The sequence below is a fragment of the Olea europaea genome, chromosome 21 (assembly GCF_002742605.1).
Source record: "Olea europaea var. sylvestris chromosome 21, O_europaea_v1, whole genome shotgun sequence".
NCBI lineage: Eukaryota > Viridiplantae > Streptophyta > Magnoliopsida > Lamiales > Oleaceae > Olea > Olea europaea.
This window is the reverse complement of record NC_036257.1, coordinates 17,676,787-17,699,011: the sequence shown is the minus strand read 5'-3', so window position 1 is coordinate 17,699,011 and position 22,225 is coordinate 17,676,787. Positions and strand designations below refer to the sequence as shown.

General features: G+C 38.9%; 2 protein-coding genes across 2 annotated transcripts; both read right to left on the bottom strand.

Annotated features, from left to right (window-relative positions):
• Nucleotides 1–1,791: 1,791 nt before the first annotated feature.
• On the bottom strand, nt 1,792–3,020 carry LOC111370233 (uncharacterized mitochondrial protein AtMg00810-like). The gene is made up of 4 exons (XM_022991919.1): nt 2,865–3,020; nt 2,651–2,808; nt 2,468–2,553; nt 1,792–2,372 (listed from the first exon to the last, which is right to left on the bottom strand). Exons 1-4 carry the CDS (start codon nt 3,018–3,020, stop codon nt 1,792–1,794), a joined length of 981 nt encoding a protein of 326 aa, XP_022847687.1.
• Nucleotides 3,021–12,163: 9,143 nt separating this feature from the next.
• Nucleotides 12,164–13,570, bottom strand: LOC111370232. The gene has a single exon (XM_022991917.1). The coding sequence runs from the start codon at nt 13,568–13,570 to the stop codon at nt 12,164–12,166; it is 1,407 nt and encodes a 468-aa protein (XP_022847685.1).
• Nucleotides 13,571–22,225: the final 8,655 nt, after the last annotated feature.

Genomic DNA, 22,225 nt, shown 5'->3' with positions numbered 1-22,225 from the left:
GAATCGCCCTATGTGTTCTAGAGTAGACACCTCTCCTAAACTGGTAAACAGTGAGAATTCTGGCACTTTGTACCCTCTAGGCCATGGATATGCTTGGTCTACCCAATCAGGATATGACTTTGTGTACGTCGGCCTAATGACGGGACGCACCCCAAAAGCCATATGATCCTATATGATTTTCATAATCTGATTCCTCAACATGACGTTGGGATCATATGGAATTCCTACAGGCTGGTTAACCGGTTGATTTGCATGAGGCCTGATGTTTGGTCCTTAATTGATAACAAAGTTACCATGATTAGGGCCATTATCATTAGCCTGAACATCTATTCCCTCATTAACACGTGGGGTATTCTGTCCATTGTTTAGGACATTATCTCTTATATTTGGATTACCCCCCAAGTTAGACGTACCACTACCATTGTTCTGATTTAGCACTACAGTACCCCCTTGGTTTGAAGTAGAGGGACCAGAAAGTGGTTCTACCCCTTGATTCGGATTTAGGACTGAAGGATTATGTCCCACAATTATCCTAGTTTGAACGTGATTTGAAAGAGGTATAACCGGTTGACATATTTGGCCTACTAACTTATTCATTTTTTTGTTCAAAGTGTTTAGTTGTTTGGCCATGTTGTCATAGTGTGCATTCCCATTTTGGGTAAATCTTTCCATATTATGAATACTTCGAAGATTTACCTGTTCAACAATGTCTTGTGTGAGTTCTTCAAGTAATGCACGTATGGTTCGAGGACTCAACTCCGTCATTGGTTCGTAACGACTGTTACTGTTCTGATTCTGTCCATGTGTTCGTGGAGAGGCATGCTGCTCCTCATATCGCTCGATCACAGACTCGACTCTTCCCTGACTTGCTGCTTCCTTATCGGATCTCGGAGGCATGTTGTTTCACCTTTTGTAATTTCAACACCAAACACCACTGTCCCACTGGGCGTGCCAAATTGTTTCGCGCGGGTTAGTCACTCACAATTAAAAGGGATCAGACGATTCTGTAAGAGACAAATCTCTTGAGACAAAGTCCCAAAAAGGGGTGTTATTTTATTAGCGATGACTTTACAATTGGAAATCAAAAACAAAATACCTCCAAGGGGCGCAAGCACACGAGTTACTGAAAAAAGTGTTTAAGTCTAAACTAAGGAAATTAAAATTACATGTTCTCTGTTCGAGAGTTTTTGATTCAGTTTTTTGCTCTATGTCTTTTCTCCCTTTTATACTCCATAGATGATCTTTTTTGTGATCAACCGCCTAAAAACTGCTTGATCATTCTACAACTGCCCACTTTCCTCGTAATGGCCAGCTTGTCATGAAAACTGTCTTTTTTAACTGCTGCCATTACTCTTCGTCGTTCAACCGTTTTCAATTGAATTCTTTGAATCGTGGAACATGATAGGGCTGCTTTAATAACTGCTTTGATAACTGCACTTCTTGATAACCACAACGCTTTATGTTTGTTAAGACCTTGGGCGACTTGAAGGTTTGGGCGAGAATAGAGTAACAGCTCTGGGCGACTGCATGGCACTCCATTCGCTCAGATTCTGGGCGACTTGCAAACTTGGGCAATGGCGTTACCGCGTTCTTGGGCTTCCCTATTTGGGCCTTCATCTTGAATTGTTTGATTGGGCTTCGTTCTTTGGGTTATCTGATTTGGGGATCCTCCAATTGGGCTTCATTCCTTGGGCCGTTCGATTTGGGCTGAATTTTTATATGTCAACAGTGTGAAATCGGATTGGAGCTTAAAAAAATGGCACTTTTGTTGTCACATAAGAGAGTGGGCTGCTAAGGCATGGATACCTTGAGGTTATGCAGGAGATGTGTGAGCCAGATTAGTTCAGCGGTAGTGGAGACAAGGGCACGATACTCAGATTCACAGCTGGAACAAGAGACAGTCGGCTGTTTCTTGGCACTCCAGGAAACTAAATTGTCGCCAAGATAGATAGAATAATTAGAGGTCGAACGAAGAGTATTTGGGCAGTCGGCCCAATCAGCATCAGAATAGGCTACAAGAGCACCAGGAGAAGTGGAAGGGCGAAAATGTAGGCCATAGTGAATGGTGCCTTTAACATAGTGAAAGATGCGTTTAACAACCAGAAAGTGATCATCAGTGGGAGCGTGTAAGAATTGACTAACAGAGTTGATAGCATGAGCAATGTCGGGCCTTGTGATAGTCAAGTACTGTAGTGCACCGACGAGGGATCTATAGAGAGTAGGGTCTGAAAACAAAGAACCATCAGCAGAAAGATGTTGAGAAACAACCATGGTCGTGTGAACAAGTTTACTGTCAAGTAATTGAGCTCGAATAAAAATGTCCCGTGCATATTTGAACTGACTGATGAAAAGACCATCAGAAGTTGGAGTGGCTTCAAGACCAAGAAAATAGTTGAGAGAGCCTAAGTCTTAGCAAACTCAGAGTTAAGTGTACGAGTGAAGCGGGCAAGAAGTGAAGAATTGTTGCCTGTAATAATGATATCATCAACATAAAGAAGTAAATAGATAATATCGGACTTCTGATGAAAGACAAATAGAGATGTGTCCGCACGGCTGCAAAAAAACCCAAGGCAAATAATAAAGGAGCTGAAGCGCTGAAACCAAACACGAGGGGCTTGTTTGAGACCATAAAGAGCTTTCTTCAACTGACAAACATGGTCTCGAAAGCGGATCAATATATCCTGGAGGCTGTTCCATATAAACTTGATCAGTAAGAGTGCCATTGAGGAATGCATTTTTGACATCAAGTTGATGAAGGGGCCATTTTTGTGTAACAGCGAGAGAGAGTACAACCCGAACAGTAGTAGCCTTGATTACGGGACCAAAAGTATCAGTATAGTCAAGACCAGGGACCTGTGTATAACCTTTGGCAACAAGGCGGGCTTTAAGGCGCTCAACAGATCCATCAGGTAAGTAATTGGTTCGGAATACCCATTTGGAGCCCACAATGTTGGTGTTGGCAGGGCGAGGTACCAAATCCAGGTGCGATTATTCTGTAATGCATGAATTTCTTCATCCATGGCAGCAAGTCAAGCAGGATTTTTAACAGCAGATTTGAAACCTTTGGGCTCAGTCGATGCAAAAAGAGCAGAAAGAAGACCAGAAGAGCCCAAGAAACTAAGATTGGATGGATATCGAGTCTTGAAAATGCCAGCTTTAGCTCTTGTAAGCATAGGATGAGTGGCCAACGGGACCATTGCAGTAGGTGTGGGATCTGTACCAGGTTCAAGAGGAGATGAACTTGGAACCGAGGTCTGTAAAGAGGCAACTGCAAGAGAATGAGGATCCTGCAAAGACTCAATCACTGGATCAGTACACATAATACATGGATTAGAACTGGATTGAGTGAGTTGTGAAGAACGAGTGTCAGGGAGTGGGAGAGGTGGATCTGCATGGGTGAGGCTAGGTTCCAGAAAATTGGAAAAGTTAAGGGAGGATATGGGTTGAGCTTGAGAGGTAGCAATGGAAGGAAAATGAGTTTCATCAAATTGAGCATGGCGAGTAATATAGAGCCTAGAGGTGGAAGGCTCGAGGCAACGAAACCCTTTGTGAGAGGGACTGTAACCTAAGAAAATACATGGGATGCTGTGAGGAGAAAATTTGTTAGGCATATAATCTCGTAAGTAAGGATACACATGACAACCAAAAGGGTGAAAGTTTTCATAGTTCGGAGGGTTACCATACAAAATCTTAAAAGGTGATTTACCTCCAAGGAGTAGTGTAGGCAAGCGATTGATGATGTAAGCTGCAGTGCTGAACGCGTCAACCCAAAAGCGAGGAGAAATGTGGCAGTGAAAAAGGAGTGCTAATCCCATCTCAGTTACATGGCGATGTTTTCTTTCAGTACGACCATTTTGGGCGGGTGTGTATGGACATGAGAGCTGATGGTGAATGCGACTAGAGCGGAGATGATCTTGGAAGAAATTACTGGTAAATTCACCACCGCCGTCACTTTGGAAAATTTTAATTCGAGTGGAGTATTGATTTTCCACAAATTTTTGAAATTGAATAAAAACATTATAAAAGTCAGATTTCAATTTTTAAGGATAGAGCCACGTGAAACGAGAATAGTCATCGATAAAAATGACATAATAGACAAATCGTAAATTAGATTTGACTGGAGATGGACCCCAAATGTTGCAATAGATAAGATCAAGTGTTTTCGATGACCTATGTTCATTTCGAGAATAAGACAAGCGATGACTTTTAGCAATTTGACATGTGCCACATAAAGTTGGAGAAGGCAACAAAAATGTAAGATAAAGCTGGCCTTTTTTATTCAATAGAGAAATAACAGAATGATTGACATGTCCAAGTCGTGCATGCCATAAATCATAGGACGCACGAAGCAATTTATTTTTAAGAATAGAAATAAAAGTAGAATGACTTCGCTCAAGCACATATAAGCCTCCATCACGCTTGTCGGTTGCCACCACCCTTCCTGTTTTGCGATTCTGTACAGTGAATATGTTATTAGTAAAGGTAATGGATAAAGGAAAATCTGATGTTAATTTACTGATGGAAAGTAAATTCTTGGTAAGGCGAGGTACAGCTAGGACATCAAGAAGATGTAGATTTGGGGTAGGGGAAATTTTACCAGTATGGGTAATGGGTAGTGAGGCACCATTCCCAACAACCACACAATCCTTACCCATATAATTTGTGGCCTGATCCAATTTAGAGTGATCCATGGTCATATGGGCTGAAGCCCCTGTATCCAAATACCAGTCAGAGCCCACATCATCATTTAGAGAACAAGATCTCGTGAAGGCTTCAGTAAGGTGAGCTGGCGTCTCATTCCGATCATAGCGTTGAAGGCACCGATCGACAAAGTGGCCATCCATCCTACAAAACTGGCATCTTGGTGGACGACGCCATTGGCTGTAGTTGGAGCGTCCTTGTCCACGACCAGATGAACTGCTGCCACGCCCACCGAAGCGACCCCAATGACTACGAGAAGAGCTACCACAATGGGTGGAATTTTTTGTGACAGTAAAGGCTGTCGCTGCTGGAGAAGATGAGTCAAGGGATTTCTGAAAAATTTCAAAACTTTCGGCCTTTGAGACTAAATCTGCAAATGAGGGCAAAAAAGTTTAGGCCATTTGTGCTGTGGAGAAACTAGAGAAATCAGTGCCGAGCCCGCGGAGAAACCAGTGCACCTTGTCAGTACCATCAACTGGACAACCAATTGCATGTAGTTGATCACAAATTGCTCTGAAGGAATGGGCATACTCAACAACTGATCTATTTCCATGTTTCATTAATTGCAAGTCATCCTTAAGGCGTAGTTCTCGAGCTTTAGAACGATGGCTAAATGCATTTTCTAGTGCCAGCCACACGTCTTGTGCGGTGGAGAGGCCAACTACCTCAGCCATGGCTTCCTCTGTGAGGGAGGAAAATAATAAATTGAGGAGACGCCGATCAATAGCTTTCCATGCTAGGTATTTGTCACTTGGCGTGAGAGAAGTGGTAGCGTCAAGTTTTGGGGGCTGCACAAGGTTGCTATAAACATGTCCTAATAATTCTTGATTTTCAAGAAGAGGGAAGAGTTGGGCTTTCCAGAGAAGATAATTTGAGGAGGAAAGTTTAATGGTGATCATGTAGATTAAGGTATTGAAAGGAAGAATGGTGGCAGAGTTTTAGAAGCCATGAAGGGAAGAAGAAGAACAGGATATGTGGAAGGTATGTTAAACCACTTGACTCTGATACCATAAGAATGATTAAAATCCACCTTAATTTCAGTGGTGTATCATATTGTATTATATAGAGCTTTACAAGATAGTATAAATGGAATACAAATCAATAATTTACAATGAAATGGAAACCGTGTAAATTAGCCTCCTTTAATTACGTGATTGGCATTGGCATGCTATGGGAAGATTGTGATTAAGGAGTAATATCCTCAATCACAGTATTATTTCCAACATATATAAAATACAATAAAATCATATGTACAGAAAAAATTTAACAGAACTTATATCGAAGCTGACATGACAAAATGTAAGTGAACTATTATATTCTTTTTTCCCATCTTTCAATAATGTCGCACCATTAAAGTTAACCTCCCATAAACTATAACATTTTTAATATTTCTCAAATTATCTCATTTAGTATTTACTTACATATTGTCGGCTGAAATTGCAGAGAACGAAACAAAGTATTGAAATTCGTGCTTTGTCTGCCATCTTTTAGAATGGAAACTCCATGTTTTCTAGTTTAACTGTTTCACAATATTATGCGAAAAAATAAATAAATCTAAGAACGTCAACTATATACGAGGATTACGCTTGTTGCGGGACATATCAATCACCATGCACCGCTTGACTCTATAAATTTTTATTCTCTACTCGACTTCAGTTTCTAACTTAAATATGAGACAGAGATTTTTCCAAGTGAAAAATGATTTTTTCGAAAAATCGGTGATTTGAAAGTAGGGAACGGTCGTTGACCTCACAGAATATAATATATAATATACGGTTGAAAGGATACAAGAAGCAAAAAGTTGCAGTAGGCAACAACTAATACGTTCAAATGAATCTTTAAAACTTAACCCCGAATTGATCGAGCTCTTATAATCGTAAAATATGAACAGTACACTCGAAATCTAATACTAAAATAGCTCAAGATTGTTATTGACCATTAAACATGCACTCAAGAAGCATAGATAATTTTGATATCACCAATGGTGATGTTATCTCCTCCAGCTTTTGGTACCAAAGAAACCAATGTTTTTTCATCATCTTCAACATCCAAATCCTCCAACAGTTCACTTAATCCCAATCTAATCTTAGTCTTCGCCAGGATCGAATTCTTATGGGGCACCCGCAAGAAGCATCCTGCATACTCTTCCTTGTCTAATATATTTGGATCATCATCTTCGTCGTTCACAAATACGTCAAACTTCACAAAAATCGCAGTGTCCACTTCAATCCCTTCTGAAATGGTAGTAGAATGATGCCTCTTGATCTGCTGGGTGGCGTTTAGCATTTCCACTACTCCGACGGGCTTATGCAACCTGAAAAGTAAGGGCGGGGCTTTCTTCTCCTTTTTACCTCTGGTGTGATAATCAGTATATGTTGGGAGAAATGTATACTGAAATTAGATGACTGAAAGAAAAAAATGTCCAATCCCATACCTATGCCTCCTTAGGTTGTATTTATAGGAGTCGGAAGCCAGGTGAGTGTTGGGTGGTCGTTATGCCACGTGTCCCACGTTAGCTTTTCCACTTCCCACATTCTGAGTGGGGGGCCTTTAACTTCCCGCTTGGAAGTCGTGCTTGTGATAACCGCTATGGGATTTCGCCAATTTATTAGATATTTGCATGGCTGGCTGTCGGAATAACCATATAGGTAATTCCATGTTGGTGGACGTGGTTGACAGTCTTGCATAGAGGTAGAGAGCCCCAGGGGTCGACAGCCTTGCAGGGAGGTAGAGAGCCCCCTGGGGGTCGATGGCCTTGCATTTGCTTGTAGCGACCTATCTCATCTATTACCAGGGGTGGGTTTCTGGGCCAGCATATATCATTAGCACCCCTGTCCCTTGTCGATATTTTTCAGCAAGGGGTATCGATTTCCCTCATCGGTCTCTCTTTTCTTTTCCCTTCTTTATTTTTTATTTATTTTTTATTATTATAGTTATTCGCCTAAGTAAGTCAAACAACATAATTTAAAGCTGCTCAGGTATCTTACTGTACACTTGGCATCCAACTAATGGGTCCTCACTTGGAGGGAAATTTCCCCTCAAAATTTTGAACTTCCCTGCTCATAAAAAGGGGATTGTCCCACACATGTGCCTCATTTTTACTCCTTCCCAACACCTTAGTTTTTCTCCTCCAATGTAACTTTCTTTCCCCCTCTTTTCTTTTCCTTTTATTTTTGATAGAATTAAGTACAAGAAAATCTTTTCTTCCTCTTCCAATGAAAGTAGTGACGAGGGGTCGGTCAGTGCCGTGAGAAATCTGGCTGGCCGGTTGATCGACCCGCTGTGGACCAGCAAGGCTGGTGGCTCGAGTGGCCTTGCTAGTCAGGCGACCAGCCTGTTGGTCGATCGACCGGCCCCCCACTGCCTAGTCCGTCTATGGCCTCTTTCCCTCTTCCCACGAGTTTCCCTGTGACTCTGATGGTCGAACCCTTTCAATTTATTATCGGGCTTTTATTACAAGTTCACCTAAGAGACATCTTAGTTCTACTAATCTCCAAACAAGAACTTAGAAATCGGGTGGAATCCAGCTGGTGAGGTTGTTCTCCTCGAGATCCCAAAAAGTTATAGTCTCTATAATTTTCCACTTAAGCTGGAAAAATGCCTCGGTAGGTACGATAGGGTCGACGATTATGTCTATAGAGCCCCAGGTCCCAAGGAAACACTCCCCGAGTCCAACCCGCACGAGGTGGCCATGTACAAGGACATTATGGATGGTGGTTTTTTGGTTCTCCATTCATCATTTCTTGGTGACAATTTTTGATGAGTTTCACCTTACCCCTAGTCAAATAAACCCCAATGCTTAGAGGAAGGCGTTGTATTTCTTGTATTTTTGCCTCAAGAGGAGAATTCCACTTTCCATAGACCTTTTCAAGTATGTCTTTGAGATGCAAGAACTAGCCCAGTGCAATGCGTTTGTCTTTTACACTACTAGGATCCCTTTGCTCTTTCCCAAGTTTAGAAATTCGAACAATAGGTGGAAATCCTGATTTTTCTTTGCTCGGCCTTCAGTGGGTTAGATCCTTTTCAATACCAATTGGCGGCATCCTCAGATTCACCTTTTCAATAGCCAAGTGAAAATTACTTCTCTTCTAAAAACACAAATCCAGGAGTTAGTTGAGATGCCCCCTCTCGCACTTGACTTAGGATCGGTCTTGACTATGAGGAACATGTTAATAGTTGGGATGAGTCGTCCTACAGGTAAGTTGTTTCTATTGGCTCGCTTGCTTATATTTTTTTGTTTGGGCTAATGAGCTTAGGTATTTGCATGTAGATATGGATTTTAACCTTGACGAGGTGCTGAAGACGTTGCCGGGTAGCGACGAGGGCTCTGCCCCCATTGATGGTAAGCTCTTACGATCCCCCTTTTTCTTATTTCATATTCTCACGTATTATCATTTTTTGTAAACTTAACGAACTGTATTTCACATGCACAGGGATAGAGTTTGATTTTGAAGGGACGATGGATTTCGTGCCTGACTAGGGGCGTAGGAGTGATGTTGATCCATCCCGCATCCCCTTAAAAAGGAAGAAGATAGCTGACCATGGAGGGAGGTCTCAGGTGGCCAAAGAGACCCCCCAACCTTCAGACGAGCCTATCGAGGTTATCCCAGCTCCTAGGCTAGGCACCTCCAGCAGTATGCGATGCAAGCGTGATGATTCACTTCTAAATTTTGGGTTTCCCCCCACCCAAGGCTATCATGAGATGGGGGTGCTTAAGTCTTTGGTGACACCCGCTCGGTCCAGAGCGATTGTGGGACGTAGCGCGGACGATATTGAGAGGGCTGCAGTAGTCTATCTCCAGAGGGTATGCTTCTAGCCCCGTATTTCTTTTACGTTAAATCTTATTTTTTGGGGATGGTTCTAACATTCGACTTTTACATTATCCCTCCATTCCCTAGGTAGTGGCCCTCCAGATTGGGCTCGCTGAGTTGAGTCGTCGCCAAGCCTTAGAGCGGAAGACTCATGTAGAAGAAAGCAAGAAAGAGGTCCATCATTACAAGAAAAAGATATCTACCTTGAATAAATCTCTGGAGGCGTCAGAGGCTCGAGCCTGCGAGCAGGAGATAGAGAATGACAATTTGCGGTTTGAGTTGGCCCTAGCTCTAAAGAAGGTGGTCGAGGGGAATAAGGCCTCTACTGAATATGTTAAGGATTTAGAGGCATCCTTGGAGCAGTATAAGTCGTCGTCTGATTATGCCAGGGTCTTGCATTCATATGGAAGAAAGGCGATGGCGGCGTCCATCAAGCTAACTAAGGAGTGGATATTGGCCGAGCATTCTTCTATTGACCCCTCAGGTTTTAATAAGTTCCTTACGCAGCGCAAGGGGAAGGAGAGTAGGACACAGCCATCCAGGTCACTTGGGCATCCACCACGGGGCGGCAGTAGGGATGCTTCCCCCTCGAGTTGAGGCGTTGCTTAGCAATAGTACAATTTATTAGTTCCCCCCTTATTTTGTCGTCCTTTATTTTCTCTAGTAGTATCATTTCCTACTTGCCTGGGGTGTGGGCAAGAGCACATTACATGCCTTTCTTTTTTTGTATGAATGCTTTGTTATCGAATTTTATCAATGTTGAACGTGTCGTTCTTTTAACTTGCTTTTTCTCTCATTATTTCCTTCGTCTAGTCATTTAATAGCAAGGGAGAGTGACATCCATCAGGCGGGTGCCAGGCTTGAGTTTAGTGGTCGGTGGCCAATTTGTGCCTTTTAAGGCTTTCCACCTTAGCCGCGCAGTCTGTGTCGATCGAACGTCTTCAAGGGAGAAAGATCGGGTGGTTAAGGACCTTAGTCAATTTTTTGGCTTTTCAAAGCTCTCCGCCTAGCTGCGTAAGCTATGTCGACCGCGCGTCTTCACAGGAGAAGGGTCGGGCGATTAAGGGTCTTAGCCAATTTTTTGGCTTTTCAAAGCTCTTCGCCTAGCCGCGTAGGCTATGTCGACCATGCGTCTTCATAGGAGGAGGGTCAGGCGGTTAAGGGCCTTAGCTAATTTTTTGGCTTTTCAAAGCTCTCCGCCTAGCCACGTACACTATGTTGACCAAACGTCTTCACGGGATGAGGGTCGGGCGATTAAGGGCTTGAGCCAATTTTTTAGCTTTTCAAGGCTCTCCGCCTAGCCGTGTAGGCTATGTTGACCACGCGTCTTCACGGAAAGAGGGTCGGATGGTTAAGGGCCTTAGCCAATTTTTTGACTTTTCAAGTCTCTCCACCTAGTTGCGTAGGATATGTCAATTACGCGTCTTCACAGGAGGATGTACGGACGGTTAATGGCCTTAGCCAATTTTTTGACTTTTCAAGGCTCTCCACCTAGTTGCGTAGGCTATGTCGACCACGCGTCTTTACGAGAGGAGTTTTGGGCGGTTAAGGGCTTTTTAACTTTTCAAGGCTCTCTGCCTAGCTGTATAAGCTATGTCAACCACACGTCTTCACGGAGGGGGGGTCGGGCAGTTAAGGTTCTTAGCCAATTTTTTTGCTTTTCAAGGCTCTTCGCCTAATTGCGTAGGCTATGTTGACCACGAGTCTTCACAGGAAGAGGGTCGGGCAGTTAAGGGCCTTAGCCAATTTTTTAGGTTTTTAAGGCTCTCCGCCTAGCTGCGTAGGCTATGTCGGCCACGCATCTTCACCGGAGGAGGGTCGGGAGGTTAAGGGCCTTAGCCAATTTTTTGGCTTTTCAAAGCTCTCCGCCTAGCCGCGTAGGCTATGTCGACCACGTGTCTTCGCGAGATGAGTGTAGGGGATTCAAGGCTGCATGTTAGTACATAAGAATAATTGGACTTGTGAGCTCAGCAGGCGCACCGAGACGTACCAGCCAGGCTGGCCCTTCCTTAGTGCCCGCATCATCCGCCACTGCCAAGATCTTTCATTGAATAAGATAAGCTATTATAACTAAGGGCACCTTCGTGAGGCATTACATGGAGAGAATGAATAATACAACCTATTCTACTGTATTTACAAAAGCACAACCGATGCATCTATTTTGAAATCTACTGGTAATATTTTTTGAAATGCTCTGCATTCCACGGCCTACCTAGTGGCTTTCCTTTCATGTCTTTCAAGCTGTAAGCTCCCTTTCCCAGCCCACGAATTACTTCATACGGGCCTTCCCAGTTTGGACCGAGCTTTGATGGAGGGTGTCCTACCGCTGCTATATCCCTTAGCACGAGATCTCCTGGATGGAAGACTCTTGGCTTCACTCTCTAGTTGAAGTACTCGACGGCTCTTCGTTTTTAAGCCATCATTATTATTGCTGCCTTCTCCCTTACTTCCTCAAGTAGGTCGAGTTCTCCTCAAGTCGTTGTATCGTTGGGCTGCTTGACTTTTATCCTTCCTGTCTCGCTTAGGATCTCAACTGGAACTACTGCTTCCATCCCAAAGGTCAGTCTGAATGGTGTCTCCCCGGTCGGCTCTCGGAGAGTTGTGTGATACGCCCATAGCACATTGGGCAACTCATCTGCCCAAGCCCTTTCTCATTTTCTAGTCTGGTCTTCAAATCCCATAGAATGACTCGGTTCATTACCCGACTTGCCCATTTGATTGAGGGTGGCGACCAGGGTCAGTCTATGATCGATATGATAACTTGCACAAAAGGTCTTGAAGCTATGATTATCGAATTGTCTGCCGTTATTTGTCACTACCACCTTGGGTATCCCGAACCGGCATAATATACTTCTCCATACAAATCCTTGTATTTTTGCCGTCATGATGGTTGCCAATAGCTCTACCTCCACCCACTTAGTGAAGTAGTCAATGGCGACCAGCAAAAACTTTCTCTGTCCCTTAGCCTTGGGCAGAGGTCCTAAAATGTCCATTCCCCACTGGAAAAATAGGCACACCCCAAAGATGGTTGCCTGCTGTTCGGCTGGGACATGGATTAAATTCCCGTGGCGTTGGCATGCATCGCATTTCCATACCAACTCTTTGGAGTCTCCTTTCATGGTCAGCCAATAGTAACGTTGCCGTAAAATCTTAAAGGTAAGGGATGTTGCCCCTTGGTGGTTACCGCAAATCCCAGCATGTACTTCAATCAGTATCTCCTTGGCTTCGACGGGTCGTATGCATTTCAGATATGGCATGGTGAAACTTCGCTTGTAAAACTGCCCATTGATTATGGTAAATGAAGCCGCTCGAGCTCTCAATCTCCTCGCCTCAAGGGGGTTTTCTAGCACTTTGTCTTCTGTGAGGTACTTGATTAATGGATCCATCCAGCTTTCTTCGTACTCAACGTTTTTCACCTCAGCCCAGCAGTGGATGCTAGGTTGTTGTAGGACTTGTACGTTAGCTGTCCGGGGTAAGTTTTTTGGGTTGGCCGACACGAGCTTTTTCAGTGCGTCTGCCCGCTGGTTATTCTTTCGTGGGACCTTCGTTATCTTGAAGCTCGCAAGCCCTCTTTGCAGATCTCTTACTTTCATCAGGTATGCTGCCATCCTTCCATCTTTCGCCTCATACTCCCCTGACACTTGCCCGACTATCAACTGTGAGTCACAACAAACCTCTACTAAAGATACCCCCAGCCTAGCTGCTAGGCCGAAGCTTTTGATTACTGCTTCATATTCGGCGTCATTATTAGTAGCGGGGAACTCGAAGTGCAGTGAGTATTCCAATTCTTCGGAGTCTGGTCCAATTAATATGATCCCTGCTCCTGATCCTTCTGCGTTTGAGGAACCATCTACAAAAACCTTCCAGTCTGCCTTTTTCCCCTTCGAGGGCTCCGTTGGAATGGTGAGCTCAGCAATGAAGTCTACCAGAGTTTGTGCTTTGATGGCCATCCTAGGCTTAAATTCAATGTCAAGTTCACTTATTTCAATTGCCCATTTCTGAAGTCTCCCAGATGTCTCTAGTCGATGCAGGATTTGTTTGACGGGTTGGTCAATCATTACTTGCACTGTATGGGACTGAAAATAAGGTCTTAACTTCTTGGCTGCAACAATCAATGCGAGCACTAGCTGTTCGGCCAGACTATACGTTGTCTCTGCCCCTTTGAGGACTTAAATGATGTAATAGATCGATTTTTGTGCCTTCGGGAATTCTTTCACAAAAATCGAGCTAACAGCTCAGGGTGACACCACGAGGTAGAGACATAATACGTCTCTTGGGCATGGGCTGGTCAGAATAGGAGGTTGCTGTAGTGACCTCTTCAAGGATTCCAGCATTTTTTCGCATTCTTGAGTCCACTCAAAATTTGTAGAGCCCCATATGGCTTTAAAGAAATGGTAGCACCTATCTGCCGCTCGACTCATAAAACGGTTTAGGGCCGCAACATGCCCGGTCAGCCACTGGACCTCCTTCTTACTAGTGGGGCTCTTCATTTCCAGTATCGCTTGTATTTTGTCAGGGTTCACTTCAATATCTCTTTGTGTGATCATGAAACCTAGGAACTGACTGCCTGCTGTACCAAATGAATATTGTGTCAGGGTTCATTGGAAATGAACTGACGGACTGCTGTACCAAAAACAGGCGATACTGAGGATTTCTTAGTTGGTGACAATGTGTATCTATCAAATGAATCGATCGTTGGCTAGCTAAATTTGAAAAGATACTAAGTCATATATAATGGTAAGTCTAAACATGTATGCCGTAGACATAATACTATAAACAGTTGATCTCATTGGTGTAAACGTGTGGATCCATTTATATATGTTTACCGAGAGATCAAGTATACTGCACATCGAAGGGAATGCGATTAAGCCTACTGAATAAGATCTTTATAAAGTAACCCTAACATGCTGACTAGAGATCCCAAGATCTTGGTTTAAAGGGACAACTAAGTTATGGGGGATTCTATGAAGCACTTAGGAAACTAATTTCCTAACTCATTCCTATGATACCAAAGTACTTTTTGCAGAGTGATTGGAGGTTAAGAGAAACTTGTAATGATTCCTATATCTTGATTAAGTCAAGTGGAGTAGGGCAGAATACTTTTAATAGGAGATCACCTATGTAAGTGTGAAGTGGGGCCGCTTCAATGAGAATTATTCAAGGCTTGAATTTTTTAAACACTTACAGAACCAAGATGGGTTCAGGGCCAAAATGAACCAAGTCATGAGAACCATGAACGGTTTATGGGAGATATTGTGTGAGTACTGTTGTCTTGGTTTATGCTAACGGTTGATGGTTCAAGAACATCACGTTCACCAATTAGCTAGTAAATCTGATGGTATTTCACTAGGGAAGGTTCAAAGTCAGAAGCTACATTACTTGGTGCAGTGTTTTCCCGCTCTCTCTCTACTAGGGTCTGCATAGACATTTGCATTAATTTTCATTCATGTGGGAAATTATTGAATTTTTTTTATCGAAAATTGGTTGTGACCAATTTTAAATGATTATTTAAGTGGAATTCGTTATTTGGTGAATCAGAAACTAAGCCAAATGTAAACCGCTTAAATACTGAAAATTATTGGAAAAATCATATAGAATATTGTGGAATATTCTAGAAATATATGAACGAAAAAATGTGGTTTTTCGTATGATAGATCATGACTCTTGGTATGGGTATGATTAATGTCCAATAATTATGAATTTCAAGAGATGTGTCTCTTGGTATGGTTGTGTCTTTTGACATACCCTTTCCAACTACTATATATATAGACCCCATGTGTTTGGATTTTATTCATTCAAGAAAAGTCATAAATACCATATCATTTCATTCCAATTTACACTTTGGTTTTGCATAAAACATTTGCATCAAAGTCATGGTCATGGTCATGGTAGAGAGGGAATTCCGTTCGAGTTCACTGGTCGAAATCATTTGGAGTGCTCCTATAGCTCGACGTGGTCGTTGTATCTTAGGAGATGATTGCCGAAAAACTGCTAGCACCGATGTGGGGCAAATTTATCTTAAGGACAAAGTGTCCAATACTTACCTCGGCCAAAAATTCATCACTTGCATCTTTATCCTCATTTTCTGATTTCCTTTTATTATGATTTGATTTCAGAAAATGATTAATCTAATTTATATGTTTATATTGCAAGGTTCAATCGTTCAAGAATCGAAAGATTCATATTCTTCGAAATCGGTTCAATCGTTCAAGAATCGAAAGAGAAGGTTCCACATTCATATTCTTCAAAATCGGAAAATTCTCATCTTGCCTTATTAAATCCAATTTCAGTAAATTGGAATACGTTTCGATTTCATGCAAATAAATGATATGTTTATTGTGAATATAATATGCACAATTATCGGTGTAATTTTCCAACAATTAAAATGTTTGAAACGACAATACTTGAATATATAGACTTGGATTTTGTCCAACACATGTTATCGAAATTTTTTCCCACTAAATTTCCATTGGAAGTACGAATAAAGTTCCACTGATGTGATCCAATTCGTCTTGATTCAACCCCCATTTTTCTGTTAGGGCGGCTAGACATTTTTTCAAGATCATGTCTTTACGTTTTTCTTGTTGGATAATAAATTGTAATATGACTACACGAATTGACATGGAGAAAAGTGGGACAAACGAGCTGAATGCAAGTGGTTCAATACTTGGTTGAATTGATTAGAATGTGGAAATAGAATTACGTATGGAGTATGAATTCTCTTCTCATGACTTTTTGAGTTTGTGTTCAAATATGACATTTAAATGTATCTCAATTTTGGTCAACGCGATAATTAGATTTTAATATAATTTTAATTTCAGTTAGGGTAGCCCTTTTTTTCTTTTTTTTCTTTTCTAATTTTCAATAACGATAATCCATGATGGACAATCTATAAATGTTGGTGATTACACATAATCACTAGCTAGTGAGCAAAATAAGTACAAGTTCATTAAAATAAATGGAGATCATCATTTATTAACTTCTATGTCACTTATTATTTTTTTTTTTTATTCCAAGTGTGGGAATAAGTAGTAGTTATTATATTGAAATCAAATTAAAATTAAGTTAATTACATGATTATACAAAATTGATGTATATTTACCTAATTGAAATCGAGTGAAAGTATAATTACCGCCAATGAAATTTACCCCAAAAATCCTACCTAATGCCCCCCCCCCCCCCCCACAAAAAAGGAAAAAAAAAAAAAAAATAAGGATTTAAAATTTTGGTTCAACAAATTGCTGAGGATGACTGCAAGGGAAGAAAGTTTTATTAGTTGTGGAAACCTCGTAATACAATACTTTTTCTACTCTCACAACTTCCACAAAACTAAATTGTTCAACATCACGCATACCCGTATATACCATGTTTCTCTAGTTTCTTTCTCCACATTTTCTATTTCTAGACTATCAAAATTTTGATGCACACAATTATTTTGTCCGAATACACGTCATCTCAGTGCCAAGCATTGTAGATTCAAAGCGTTCGTCCTTTTCGTATTATATTTGACGTAATTTTCTTCTTATATTAAAATCTGTTTCATTAAAATTAATTTGACTCCTAATTTAATTCCACTAATTGAGTCCATCCCAACACTGAACCACGCACTCTAACTGGAGACATCAACGGTTAATAGTGTGGGGTACTCATTTTAGAAATTTAGAGCACATAGAGAAGGCGGCTGGGGCGGAAAAAGGGGAAAAAATAGAAGAGATAAAACATTTCCTCAAGAAAACATCTTTTGATTGTCAAAAACTTAGGCATTGGTAAATATTAAAAAGTTATTTTAAAAGAATCTATACCATTAGATACCTGATTTTGAGAATCAATTAAATTTCAACTTCTCAAACTTTACTTTTAGTCATTCTACTTATTATTAAAAAATCATTGTAAACCATAATTAATTAATGTAATTCATTTTATATCTAGGTTTATTAGTATTCCAATTCAAATTAATCTTCCATTCCATAGTTCATGTTAAAGATAATTTGAATTTATTTGATAATTTTATTATTATATGAAAATGGAGATTTTAAGAAACCGAGTTACTGTCAGTATGATGCCAATAAGATAATTTCAATTTATTTATATATTTTTCTACTATGAGGACTATGATTTTATTTGTAATTTTATACATTTCGAGACTTAGTTTAATTTTATTGAATTTAAATTATTTATTGTGAATACATTGCATTAGAAAAATATTTAATAATATTACTTTAAAAGGTCACAATAATAATAATAACAACAACAGCAACACCATGCCAAAAAACAATATTTAATAACCAAATTACATTTTAATTGCATGAAAGGTTCATAACTTGTACAAAATATTACATTTATATCTCAAAATTTTTTTATTGCATTCTTATTCTCAAATTAACATAAGTTACTCTTGATTATGGTTTCTCTCCAAATTTTTCTTGAAGATAGAGTAAAAAAACATATTTGTCCATTGTATTTTTAAAGGACAAAACAAATAATAGTGAAAAATGCTATTAAGTATTTGAGCTTTATTTTAAAGTATGTTAATAATATTTTTGGATGAAAATCATATTTAAAGGTAAGATTTTCTGATCAATGAAATGTTAAAAATAAGAATGTGATGAATAAAAAAGTTATAGATAAGTGTGATAATGAATAAAGGTTAATGACATTTAATATAGTTAAAAAGTGGTGTATTTATTTAAAAATTTGTGGTGTGAATATTACCACCCTTACTTTTGTTTACCATGTGCTTAAGAACTGCACTACACAAACAGAGCTTGGAGACGGGTTCAGTTGGCAGGGGCTGAGGTGGCGGTGCCTCAACCCCAAATCTGAATTAATCAAATTCAGATCAATTGAGATCAGGGCTGAGGAGGTGGCGCAAGGGAAATTGTAACTTTAATGCTTTGATTAAAACAAATAAGTTAATCTTGTTTACTAATAAGTTAAATTCAAGTGATTATAGTTTTTCAAAGCATACGATGCAAAATTGATTGATAGTCGTCAAAAGCTATCATCACAAATTGAATTCATGAAGGATGTCAAAATCGAAGTCACGCATTCAAGAACTTAAGAGCCAAATTTCGAAGCAAAATCAAAGCCTTGATTTTTTAGATAAAATGTAAAGTTACTAATTTAGCAATGAATGTTTAAACTCAAAATTCTTCTATGCATTAAAACATTTTCTGTGCATTAAAAGTCATTACAATGCAATGTTTTGATCAAATATAAAATGACTTTTAAAATGATATTTGACTTGAAAGCATCTTTCATCTCCAAAAGTTATTTAAAAATACTTTTCCAAAGTCCATGCCTTTCAAAACTTTCAAATCGAATCAAACGGAGCTAAAACGTAAAAAGATTGTAACTGCGGGGCAGCTGACCAACTAGAAGTGGCGGTCAACTGGTGAAAAGAGGTGATCAATCGAAAGTTTTCAACGATCTAAAATTTGACCTTTCTAACTTATGATTTTTAATGAACAAACGGCTATATTGGAAATCTGGACAAAAGGCGGTTGACTGAACGAATCATACAAATTTACAAACTTTTTGGTATTTTGAAGTCTATAAATACTTTCACTTCTTGAATTCATTAAAACAGGGTAATTAGTACAAAACGTCTTTACCTTTCGATATTTTTGTGGAAAACGTCCCTACCTTTTATTTTTTGGCGGATTACACCCTCACCTTTACCTTTTTTTTGCTCAAAACGTCATTCTATCAACTCTCTGTTAAAATGCTCCGTTAAATCAAAAGGTAATTAGCACAAAAGATCCATACCTTTCAATATTATTGTGTAAAACGTTCCTACCTTTCATTTTTTAGCATAATTAGCACAAAAGGTACCTACCTTTCAATGTTATTGTGAAAAACGTCCCTACCTTTTATTTTTAATATTTTCACCCTTACCTTTCACCTTTCATTGCCCAAAAGGTCATTTTCATCCATTTTTTCAATAAAATGACGATTTTACCCTCCTATTCAAATAAAATAAAAAGAAAAGAAAAGAAAATTAATTAATTAATTGCAATCGTAGTCCTAAATCTTTCAAAACATTACAGATAAATCATAAATTCTCCACTACCGCCACTTTCACAACTCCACCAAGCCACCACATATAGATCCATATAGCACCACCTTTTGGCCACAACACCTATCGGATTCCACCACCACCAGTCTGGCCTCACTCTTCCCAATATTCTCCTCCATAGTATTGGTCACCAATTTGTCCGAAACAACCACATTTACGGTGGTGGAGTCCTGTGGGCATGGTGGTCGAAGGGTGGTGTGATGTGGATTTATAGTTGGCATCTTGATAGGTTGTGAAAGTGATGGTGGTTGAGAATTTATGATTTATTTATAATTTTTAAAAAATTTAAGGACTATAATTGTAGTTGGTAATTCATCTTTTCTTTTTGTTTTATTTAAATAAGAGGGTAAAATCATCATTTTATTGAAAAATGGATGAAAATGACCCTTTTCACAATGAAAAGTGAAAGGTATGGGTGAAAATGCTAAGAAATGAAAGGTATAGACGTTTTATACAATAACATTAAAAAGTATGGACCTTTTGTGCTAATTATGCCAAAAAAGAAAGGTGTGGACATTTTGCACAATAATATTGAAATGTAGAGACCTTTTGTGCTAATTACTTTTTGATTTAACGGAGCATTTTAACGGGGAGTTAACAGAAGGACGTTTTGCACACAAAAAAGGTAAAGGTGAGGGTGTAATCCGTCAAAAACGAAAGGTATGGACATTTTTCACAAAAACATCGAAAAGTAGAGATGTTTTGTGCTAATTACCCTTAAAAACATCTTTTAAGAGCATTAGAGTGAGAAATATTTAAGCAGAACTCCTTAACCTTACATTTTATTTAATTCTTCAAACATTTTACTTTGAAAATTTTTGATTAATTGTATCAACTTCTGAAAATAATCTTTTTCATCAAGGGTTTCTCATCTAGCACTTGAGTTTCATTCATTGCTATTTATTTAAGTGTAAGCATATTTCTCTCTTTGTGCATAATTTGTGTATATTATTTATTAAGAGAGAAGTTTCAAATTGTAAAATCATTCATCTTTAAATTTGTGGGTCATATTAAGGTCCCCTAAAACTCAATAGTGTATAAGGATTTGTATTTCTTGTTTATAAATCGCTGAAAGTATTGTAAATGGTTGGATTGCGCTATAAGTCAATCAATATAGTGAAAATGTATTGCTCATGCTGGAGGGCTTGGTAACAGAGGACGTATATCATTGTTTTGAATTGAACCTCCATAATTATATCATTTGCATTCTTTCTACCCTTTTATTTATCATTATTTCATTTATATTTATTATCTAATTGATCTACTTAATTTGATTTGCTTACTAGTATTAATTGATCAACGTGTTCTTAACTTGGTGGATTTAAATCTATTTTTCGAAAAAAGTTTTGAAAAACCAATTCATTCCCCTCTGGATTAGTTAGTATTGGGCTTTCAAAGCAAAGGATTAATGTTATGAAGCAGGAGGATTAAATTAGGGTTATGTGAAGCCATTCACGCCAAGTTTTACAATTCACCAAGTGGCAACACACCATTTGACAGTTAAAAAAATAGTTATTTCACCGATCAAATATTGCCAACAAGAATAATGTCAAGCATGATGTGAAAATATGATGTACAAGTAGCTTTTATCCATTTAGTTATCTCAATTTTTGGGTTATGTGGTAGACAAATAGTTTATATATCAATATATTAATTAATTTAGTTATTTCAATTTTTGGGTCAAATTTGCTTTGACCTCAATTCAATTGTTTGACCCATAACTCTTTCTTTTTTTGGCGTTAAATACCAAACCTATTTTAGTAACGTTGAATTTTTCTCTTTGATTATACTTCTTATATTTCTCTCATCGACAACAAAACATTCCTTTTACATAGATGAGTTGCATTCAAAAAATTTCCTCCCTTTGGGTAACACTAGTAGTAAGCATATACATTGCACGTCTTATGTATCGATAAATGATATACTTACTATTTTTTGAATCACTAATACTATTTTTTTAAAATAATAGAAGTAATTGATATTGTTAGAGGGAAAACTACAATTGAGAAACTCTAGCATAAGAAAAATTGCTTTTATTAACAATAGTTCTTACCCTTTTGTGCTAATTTTTACTCATAAATTTTGAGCATAGAATATAATGAGCAAGGTTGGTTTCATAGCTATAATGGCTTGGGGGTAGAATGAGAAAGGTTGGTTGGTTTTGCTAGCTATAATGGTCATAATTACTTTCATATGAAATCCGTATTTGGCCAATTTTTTTTAAAAAAATATTTAATTAAAATATAATTATGTTATCTAATTACCAATGTTAATAAATAATATTACTTTGTTTAATCAAAATACGTCTAACCTATGTTTGCCATTAATGTAAAGTTGGACTCACACATTTTAATTCCTTTATGCTACACAAGAGCCTTTCCATAAAAATTTTAAGAGCAAAATAGTCGGTTGAATGTTAAGTCAATGAATTTCCGTTTAATACTTTTTTAGTAATTGAACGTTAGTTAACTCCTTATATTAATTCCAAACCAAATGTTATATATTAATTGAATAATAACTTAATACAGGAACTATAATGTAAATTATGAAGATTAAGAAGGACTTTGTTGATTAAAAATAAAAATTTTCAGAATAAAATAATCAATTGAATGTTTCCCAATTATTCAACGTAGGG

Excerpts from the sequence above, each read along its gene's own strand:
- LOC111370233 (XM_022991919.1), bottom strand. The coding sequence starts at position 3,020 with ATGGATGAAGAAATTCATGCATTACAGAATAATCGCACCTGGATTTGG. Across the intron at positions 2,554-2,650 it reads CCGCTTTCGAGACCATGTTT|CCGTGCGGACACATCTCTAT; the intron begins GTCAGTTGAAGA and ends GTTTTTTTGCAG. Across the intron at positions 2,373-2,467 it reads TGATGATATCATTATTACAG|CCACTCCAACTTCTGATGGT; the intron begins GCAACAATTCTT and ends TTGGTCTTGAAG.
- LOC111370232 (XM_022991917.1), bottom strand. The coding sequence starts at position 13,570 with ATGATTGACCAACCCGTCAAACAAATCCTGCATCGACTAGAGACATCT.